Here is a 10082-nt window from a genome sequence, read left to right as displayed (position 1 = left end):
CTGAGAATTAATCTGTATTAAACCGGCATGTTAATGATATTTTAAAATTTCATAATTATTGATCCAAACTCGTCCACCATATAACTTCGTTCCGAAATATAACTCGTCATGTAATTACTTAATCCGTCCCGTGATTTTTTTCTAAAAATAGTAATTTTAAAAATTGTAATAATTATATATTATATATTAAAGTTTACAAATTGTATCAATCTCTAAGAAATTTATATTCTATAGTTTACAATTGTTATTAGGTAACATTATACCAAATGACAATTTTTGGTTTTATACAATTTTTTTTTAAATGAGACTGATTTGATATGTCTAATATTGGTGGTATTAAAAAAACTAAAGATTTTGCTAAAAAAAAAAATAAAAAACTAAATATTTAATCCTTATTGAAGTGGTGGATTAATGATATATTTTTTTATTTTATTGTTGATTCAAAAAACCTATTTATTTTATTAATGTTGATCTTATTTATGATATAATTCTGAATCATAGTCTAAATATTTTAGTCGATGTGGAATGTTTAACACACATTTTTCGTCAATTGGATAATATAAGTCTGTTTTTTTTACTTTATATATTATATGATGATTCAAAACTGTTAAAAACAAATGAAATAAAGATGATAGGAGAATCATAATTCTAAATCTTAATCAAATATTCTAAATATCTAAATTATTAAATATGGAATATCCGGTGTATGAGTTGGGTTAAATATAACATAACCCAACAAACTTCTTATAACCAAAATTTATAAACAGACGGGATATCCATTGTATCCAAATGGATTTTGCCCCACCCACTAAAAATGTATTTCAAAATACTGTATATATATATATATATATATATATATATATATATATATATATATATATACATATATATGATATATACGCTTTTTAATGTTAGATGTTTTTGTTGTTGTTTAAATTAAATAAATAAAGGTAACAAGATTTGAATTACCTATGGTCAGAACTGATACTACTAACCAGTAGAAGACGAGACGATGACAAAAAAAAACTTAGAAAAGACACATAAATAAAGATAGTTTCCCTCGAACCTCGGCCATGTGTGCAGTGTGCTGATAAGTGATAACGAGATTTATATTAAAGGCACCGTCACCGTTGCTTCGATGGATTGTAACATTACGAGGTTAAAGATTTATATAAGATTACAAAAGGAGGATAGAGAAATATTATGACGTGAGTGTGAAGTTATCTAATTCAAGCATTTATATATTGCTTCTGACTTTGGCAAATCATCTCAACTTTTCTATTCCTTTATTTGCTTTTGTTTCAGTTACCCTTCGGGGAAAGAATTATGCTGTCAGGATTGATGAAGAAAAAGAAAATCACAAACGCGGAACACATTGGATCATATGATGTTTGTTTCTCTCAAAAGTTTCTCAATTGTTAGCCCAATGGGATTTACGTCCGGCCCTATATTTCATCTGGATTGGAGCTATTAGTCCTGTGATTTTGACCCGAACCGAGAATTCCAAAACCGAACAAATTTTTTCAGTTTGGATTTAGCTCTCTCAGCTGAACCGATCGACATATTTTGTTTGGGTTCTGTTACCCGAGAATTTTGGTTCGATTCGTGTCGAACCTATCGGGTTTCTTGGATAACTATTTTTCTTTAAATAACCAGATTATACCAAAACTAGATCAGTTTTCACCAATACCAAAATTAAACCAAATCGAATAACCAAAATCCAAATTACTCGGATTTAACCAAATATTCCAATTTTAACCTAATTTAATTTTTTTAAAACAAAATTCAGTTAATTCTAAAACTCAAAACCGAAATTAATCGAGAACCTAACCAAAACAAACTGAATTTATTTATTTTCTGTTAATTTAGGTCAGGGCCGGCTTTAAGGGTATGCCAAAAGTGCCAAAGCACAGGATCCTACCATTTTTCATTTTTTTTAAAAAAATATTTTAGAGTCCTAATTTCTTTGGAATTATGTAAAAAATGGTCTAAAATTTTCAAATTACTTAAGTATAGAACAAAAAGTTGGATTTATTTTTTTACTTTGACTCAAGAACTAAATTATTTTTGAGTTGGGCCTATTTCCGTAACCCTCTAAAATTTACTTTGGTTGACTGATAACCAAAAAACCGACTAAATTTGGTTTAACTAACCGAACTCGCAGGCTTAGGAGCTATAATCTAATATAAACTACATTTTTTGTCGCTTCTTTTTACGTTCCAATCATATGGAAAAAATTATGTTGTCAAGCGATACTTACGATATAATCTTTTCTTACGGTTTTGAATATCATGAACTGCTACGTAAAAAATCATATACGTAATCTCTTACGCAAGAGGTTTGTCTTCCGATTCCCTCCTAAAGAAACTCTTCCTCAAATTAGTTTGGTTTACCGTTTACAGAAGAAGATTTGTGCGATGTGTTGACTCGAGTTTACTTTAGTTTTAGTAACATATCTTGATGCGCTTTTGAATATAATTAGCCAAACAATAAAATATATATCATTGAAGGCAAAATTTGAATACATTTGAAAAGAATCCAAATAATTGATTGTAAAATCCTAAGAGTTTAAAAAAAAAAAATGACTTGTATTTAAAGGGAAATATGTCTTAGTTTTTAATAATAAATTATTGAGAATAATTAACAATTGAAAAAGGCAAAAGTTAAGGTGGCTGGCTTGGCCATTGCACTTTTCACCAAACTTAATAATCAACTATGTCCCAAGTCTCCCAACAACAAAATTAAATATATATATATATATACAGCAAATGAATAAAGCTTAAAAAGTACACTCAAGATAAATTTCATTCTAAAGTTTTGGTATGTATATCTTTTTGTTATTTGCTAATAACAACTTATAATTTACTTAATTAAAATTATCAGTCTTACCATTTAGCAAATCTTCAAAAATCAAAAATATATAAGTAATAACATTAAAGATTTTAACTTTTGATGTAATTTTTACTATTGGCAACTTTCTTTTTTGAAAGCTTGTTTAATATATAGTAGTATTCGCCAATTAAAGAAGAGAAAGAAGCTAATAAAATTAAGTAATAAAACACACTTAATTATACATTGCATTTAAGATACAAACAGACATTTAAAGCATACACATTACATAATTAAATCCAAACCAAAGCAAACCAAAACAAAAATATCTCCCAGAGGACATCATTACTCCACTTCAAAAACACGTAGAAACAACAAATTAGGGAGATATTTTTGTTTACAACATAATCAAAAGCAAATTAATTACACCAATACGTATTCCCCAGTTTAACCCACCAAAAAAAAGAAGTTAAAACGGGTCGTACCACACATAAGAAAACAAACCACCATAAAACCGAACCGGACTTGGAGAAAAAAGTAGCGTTCTGTTTTCAAAAACGAACAGAACCACTCAGTTTTCTCTCAAGGGTGCCATGGTGGTGGCACTTTCGTAATTATGTCTTTATGTCTGTTTGTTGTTTAAGTGGATTCGTTGTTTTGTTCGGAGGTGTAGCCACTCCCTGGAGGAGTGGTGGTGGAGGAAGAAGAGCCACCACCACCACCTCCGGAGTTCCTCCCAAACGCTCCACCGGCTTTCATCATGGAAACGATGGAATTGGCTAAGAAACCAAAGATCTCTCGCTTCACCTTTCCACGGCGAGGCGGTAGCTCAACGCTCCTCGCGGTGGAGGATTTGGTCGTCAGAGACTCCATAAATGTCAAGTTTCTCTGCAAAGACAAAACATGAGTGTGTGTAAGAAGCAAATCTACAAAGAAACTGAAAAATAATGAAAACTTTATTGTAAAAAGTAAAAACATAAATTGATCAGTGTCTTAAGAATCAAATCTACATATAAAATGAGAATTAAGAAAATAAGATGAATTTTAAAGGGTTCTTTATTTCAGAAAGAAAGGTACAGATAAGGCTCCTCTTGCTTCTTGTTAAAGCAAAACACAAATTTTCTATACAAAAAAGGATTAGTAAAAAAAATTTCTGAGAAGGGGAAGAAGAAAAGTAGAAGGATAAGAAGAGAGATGGAGTCTAATTTATAAGCAAAGAAAGAAAGAGTAAGGATACCTCCAAAATCCAAATTAATTAATTATTAAACATGATTAGAATTGGTCTTCTGTGGAAAAATTGCTCAGAAATGTGGTAAGGTTCGGTGTTTATTCATAATGCATGGTGGGTCAATGGTTTCTAGGGCCTCATATTATATTTCATTAATAATTGTATAATACCTAGTACTTTTGTCATGAATATTCAAGAATGCTTTAAGAAGTTTATAAATACGTGTGTGTGAATACTTGGGGGTCATGCACCTAAAAGTCACAAACAAGTTGAAGTAGAAGGTGAGTGATAAATGAAATAAAACAAAAAGGAAACATCTTATTTAAAATCCATTGCCAAACTCTAGTGGAAACAAAAGAAAGTCTTCATCTTTAAACAAAATGTTCATTGAATTTTTCATGAAATAACGATATAGAGTTGGTCTGTTGGTGCATATATAGTATATAAATAGACAATTCCAATTAGAAGAAAGTCATGAACCTTAACAAATAAGTACATAAGGGAGGATAACGTTTGAAATATTTAAGATTTAAGATGATCTTAAGTCTTAACTTCAATGTTATGAAAATTGCATCACCAAATATGCATAGTAAGGGAAATAAAATTTAGTAACAATATTAAGTGTTTTTACAGATAATGTGACCTTATTTTAGTTTAGCTTTTGGGTTTTTTTTTTCACAATTTAGTTTTAGTTTCTAGATAAGATGAAGAAAGGAAAGTCTTGAGCAAGTTCGGCAGTTGACTTTGCTGGAGGAAAACATTTCTTTTGTTTTCCCTTACTATCGGGAAAAAGATAGTTTTTCGTAATTAGCTTTTGGAATGTTTTATATGAGTAATTCGTTATTGGATTTCAACACGTTTTACTATTTGAAATGCATTTCTCATGTGGCTAGTGGCTGCGTATCATGTGGCTAGTGGCTGCGTATGTTTTTTTTAGAAAATAAAACTTTGATAGTAAATAGTCACTTAACTATGTTTAAATTTTCAGTAGTTTGTTTTTGTGTCTTATTTCATTCATTGAAAAGTTTACGACGTAAGAGAAAAATTCTCTCTATCTGCGTTCATAAATCTCGTTGTATTAGCCTATGTGTAATTTTCATCCCAGATTTATCATTTTCTTAGCATCAAACTTTTATACTAGATGTTAAAAAATAAAATAAATAAGCATTCAATTCATATACTGAGTTTGACCAAACAAGCGACAATTAAATTTTCTTAGCTTTTCTTACATCCCAAATTTGTTCTTTTTTGGCTCCATTTTATCTACGTTATCGAATGAATGTTCTAGGAAATTCATTGTAGTTGTAAGTATTACTCTCATATAACGAATAAATAAATAAAATATAAGTGGACCAAAAAACTGTCAAAAAGACTTCATCCACCGTCCTTGTTGAATTGTTATGACCCCATTATGAAAGCTTATTACGAGTCTTTCATGACTTCCAATAATTATCCAAACATAAATCATTAATTAGACCGTCCTTCCATTTATCACTAGCTCAGATTTTTGGATTGTATAGCTTAATGACTTTCCTAAACTGTATACATTTTTATGTACTTAGAAGTACGATTAGTGAAATACATTCTTAAAACGTTCACAATGGCCAAAAAGAAACCATAAAGATAGATGATCGCTTATAACCATATGACGAATCTTAGCTCTTAGTTATTAATTTCCATTATTGCTAACAACAAGCTCACCAATCACTATAGCTTCTCCAAATTCTTCACCACCTATATCCAATGGTCATGATCCCATTAGATTGATTGTGCTATCTCTTGCATTGTCTCCTCAGTTAGTTTTTAAAGTTCACGCGTTTTTAATTTGATGGTTGGACTTAGGGGTGTCAAAATGGATAAAAGTTAATGGATCAATCCAAACCAATCCAATCCATGGATATAATGAATGAGAAATTTGGATCTTAATGGATTAATGGATTTAATGGATTAGTGAGTTTAATGAATTGGATTGAAATGGTTTATGTTAGAATGGATTAATGGATTACTCATAACCAAACCAATAAAGATTAAACATTCTAAATCAAATGTGTAAACCAAATATAACCAAATCAAATGTGTAAACCGATTTTAGTAAACCAAAGTAAACATGATTTAACTATTAAAACCATGAAATAAATTTTTCCGCCAAAACGTGATTCAACATTTTCCCGCCAAAAACGCAATTCCATAATTTTTTCCGCCAAGAACGAGATTTCGCATTTTCCCGCCAAAAATATGATTACGTATTTTCCCGCCAAAATGTTAATTCGTGATTTTCCCGCCAAAAACGTGATTTCCTATTTTTCCCACCAAAACCGTGATTCCGTATTTTTCCCGCCAAAATGTGAATTCGTGATTTTCCCGCCAAAAAATGATTTCACATTTTCCCGCCAAAAACGTGATTTCTTATTTTTCCCACCAAAACCGTGATTCCGTATTTTTCCCGCCAAAATGTGAATTCGTGATTTTCCCGCCAAAAAATGATTTCACATTTTCCCGCCAAAAACGTGATTTTCCCGCCAAAAAATGATTTCACATTTTCCCGCCAAAAACGTGATTTCCTATTTTTCCCACCAAAACCGTGATTCCGTATTTTTCCCGCCAAAATGTGAATTCGTGATTTTCCCGCCAAAAACGTGATTTTTCCGCCAAAAAATGATTTCACATTTTCCCGCCAAAAACGTGATTTTCTATTTTTCCCACCAAAACTGTGATTCCGTATTTTTCCCGCCAAAATGTGAATTCGTGATTTTCCCGCCAAAAAATGATTTCACATTTTCCCGCCAAAAACGTGATTTTCCCGCCAAAAAATGATTTCACATTTTCCCGCCAAAAACGTGATTTCCTATTTTTCCCACCAAAACCTTGATTCCGTATTTTTCCCGCCAAAATGTGAATTCGTGATTTTCCCGCCAAAAACGTGATTTTCCGCCAAAAACGTGATTTTTCCGCCAAAAAATGATTTAACATTTTCCCGCCAAAAACGTGATTTTCTATTTTTCCCACCAAAACTGTGATTCCGTATTTTTCCCGCCAAAATGTGAATTCGTGATTTTCCCGCCAAAAAATGATTTCACATTTTCCCGCCAAAAACATAATTCCGTAATTTTTCTGCCAAAAACGCAATTTCACATTTTTCCGCCAAAAACATAATTCCGTAATTTTCCCGCCAAAAACGTGATTCCGCATTTTTCCGACGAAAAAGATCCCCATTTTCCCGCCAAAAACGTGATTCCGTATTTTCTCCCGCCAAAAACGTGATTCCGGATTTTCCTACAAAAACGTGATTCTGTGATTTCCCGCCAAAAACGTGATATCATAATTCATTTATATCATTAAATATTATTTGTAATATTATATGATGATAATAATTATTAATTAATTAATTATTTTATTTTCATGGATCAACTCAATTAACCATTAAACCATCAAATAATTGGATTAATGGATTGACTCAATCCATTTAACAAATGAGTTGGATCAACCCATAAACCATTTAAGCCTAAACTCATTGGATTATGAATTGGTTTGAATTGGTTTATCCATTTTGACACCCCTAGTTGGACTAAAACCTCTATAAAGAGTATATTATTTATTTATATACTCAACAACCATAATTAAAATCTTTATTTTTTTTGTAGTTGTTTGTCTATTCAACTTTATGTGGATTAATCCTGATATTAATATGTCCTGGGTTTATCAAATACTAATCCTGCACGTTATTGGTGGTTCCTCAACATTTTCCACTTTCCTTCTTCTACATTTTGACCAAATACGAAAATCTTAAAAGTGAAAAGCTCATAAAACAAATATAAAGTACTCAAAAGCAAAGATTACACTGCTTAGCTGGATCCAGTGTTTTGGAAAAGGACTTGCTAGTTCCTGGGAATAGTAAATCTCCGGACCTATAGAAAGGTTTAGGACTAATCCTTGGGGAGAGGATGTCCCAAGGGTAGGGTCCCTTTAGGTTTTCAAATGGGTCGTAAACAATGGGCTCATACCCATGTGGCCAAAAAGATAAAGCTGAACAATTCTGCGTCGGAGGAGAATCGATCCCTGCCCTATACCAACAAGGCCACTCTTCCACCAGATTAGAACGACTAGCCCACCACCTCTGGTTTGTTCCTCGGAATATTAACTATTTATTAATAAACAGTCTGCAACTTAACTATTTATTTCTTTTGGCTTGTATCGACGTTTGTATATGTTTTTTTGTCAACAATAATATCGATGTTTATTCGATTGTATATACAATTTTTAAGATATAAATCATTCTATCTGACCAAAACTTGTTCTATATTGCGTGCGTAAATACAAAAAATATTTTAATTTAAGTTTGTTTTTCTTGAACGACTAAAAGGTTTTAGACCTAGATCCGTACATCTCTTCAGTCCAAAAACCAAAACATTTTATATGGTTTCCTCCCAAGTGTTACTCAAACCCGCGACTTTTTAGTTTTGCCTGATCAAAAATACTAGAAAATGATCCACGCGTTACGTGGATTTAGTAATATATTATGTTGTCATAGAGGTCAGTTTTTAGAATCATAACAGTTGAAAATAACTTTAAATATTAAAAATTTGACTAATATCTATGTTGTATCTCATTATTTTTGTTTTTTAAGATTGCATAATCTAATGTTTAAATGCACTTAAAAGTTTCTATGGAAATTTATACTTTTTAAAAAAACACTTACACATTCAACACTTATATAAGGTAATTTCATCTTCATTCATAATAGTGTCATTGTGATTTCAGAACACTCTTTAGCCTACCATTTTTTGTGATTTTAAACCACTACTTGACTTACCGCTTTTTGTTATTTTGAGATGTTAATCTTGTGATGTAAGCTTAACATCGTCTTGTCAAATAAAAAGGTAATATACTTTAAATATGTTGTTTCCACCAATTTTTGGGTTGAAAACATTGATTTAGGTGATGAACTTTCAAACGTGTTTTTCTATTTGATTATGTTATATAGTTGTAGTTTTACTTGAGATACATGTTACATAATTTACATATCACTTTTTTTGTTAACAACTTACATATATTTTATTATACAACTCATGAATAATATAACCAATTATTTTTTTTAGAAGATAGATCATAAGGTTTTTGAATTTTTAGGATTTGTTTCCATTCTTTCACAAAAAAGTGTGACTCTTTCCATGTCTTTGTCTTAAATTAAAAATTGTAAGTTGGATTTAGTAATTTTTTCTTAATTAAGTGAATATTTCGAAATAAAGAAAAACTTTTTGTAGTATATTGCTCTTACAAATTAATGTTTTACTTTAAATTTTATTTCTTTTATTTAAAATTACAGAAAAAATTACATAAATTGTTTTTACTCTACGATGCATTTAAATTTTACTTCCATACTAAAACTCATTTAACACATTCAAAAATTTGAAATATAATCATTTTTTTATGTTGAAAGTTGAATTATATTATTATTACTAATACAATTTTTATAGTATTACTTTTACTATTTTATATTTTCATTTCTTTTATTTAATTCGTTTTACCTTAATTATAATTTCTGTTATTATAATTAACATTAATATAAATAATTGTGAATTAAATGAATATTGTAATTAGACTTTATTTTTAAAAAAAATTAACTAATGACATAGCTTTATTTAATTGGATGTTTAACATGATGATGTGGACACCTTAAGAGGAGAGAAAACTTTCCTATTATATATATAGATTTTTTACCAGTTGAATTATTAACACTTGTAAAATAGTTGAGTTTATATCGTTACTATTCAAATAAATTCCATTTACCATTTCAAATTTTCACCGGACACAAAATCTATAATATTGTACTTTTAAATAGTGTTTTAGCATATATATATATATATATATATATGCATAAATAATTAATTACCCGTTAACGGTTAACCTCATCATGTCTAGAAACAAAAGAAAATCGATGAATTTGGTATTTTTTTTATTTTAATAGCCAAAACCCAAAAGGCCCAAAACTAATCATAAATCTGGTCATGGATAATACAAAACGGAT

The 10082-nt window shown here is 30.0% G+C and overlaps 2 protein-coding genes across 2 annotated transcripts in view; both read right to left on the bottom strand.

The window, feature by feature from the left end:
- Window positions 1-1110, bottom strand: part of LOC9315233 (UPF0481 protein At3g47200) — a 6369-nt gene extending 5259 nt beyond the window's left edge. The window contains exon 1 of the mRNA XM_021027305.1: window positions 1067-1110. Within this exon, the coding sequence (XP_020882964.1) occupies window positions 1067-1075 (9 nt within the window). The 5' untranslated portion in view covers window positions 1076-1110. The remainder of the gene's footprint in view (window positions 1-1066) is intronic.
- Window positions 1111-3038: 1928 nt separating this feature from the next.
- Window positions 3039-4007, bottom strand: LOC9315232. Its single transcript, XM_021027141.1, has 2 exons — window positions 3907-4007; window positions 3039-3717 (listed from the first exon to the last, which is right to left on the bottom strand). The coding sequence occupies exon 2, from the start codon at window positions 3700-3702 to the stop codon at window positions 3469-3471; it is 234 nt and encodes a 77-aa protein (XP_020882800.1). The 5' UTR covers window positions 3703-3717; window positions 3907-4007; the 3' UTR covers window positions 3039-3468.
- Between the last annotated feature and the right edge of the window lie 6075 nt (window positions 4008-10082).

The sequence above is a fragment of the Arabidopsis lyrata genome, assembly GCF_000004255.2.
Source record: "Arabidopsis lyrata subsp. lyrata unplaced genomic scaffold ARALYscaffold_4, whole genome shotgun sequence".
NCBI lineage: Eukaryota > Viridiplantae > Streptophyta > Magnoliopsida > Brassicales > Brassicaceae > Arabidopsis > Arabidopsis lyrata.
This window is presented reverse-complemented; position numbering and strand designations above follow the sequence as displayed.

Excerpts from the sequence above, each read along its gene's own strand:
- LOC9315232 (XM_021027141.1), bottom strand. The coding sequence starts at position 3,702 with ATGGAGTCTCTGACGACCAAATCCTCCACCGCGAGGAGCGTTGAGCTA.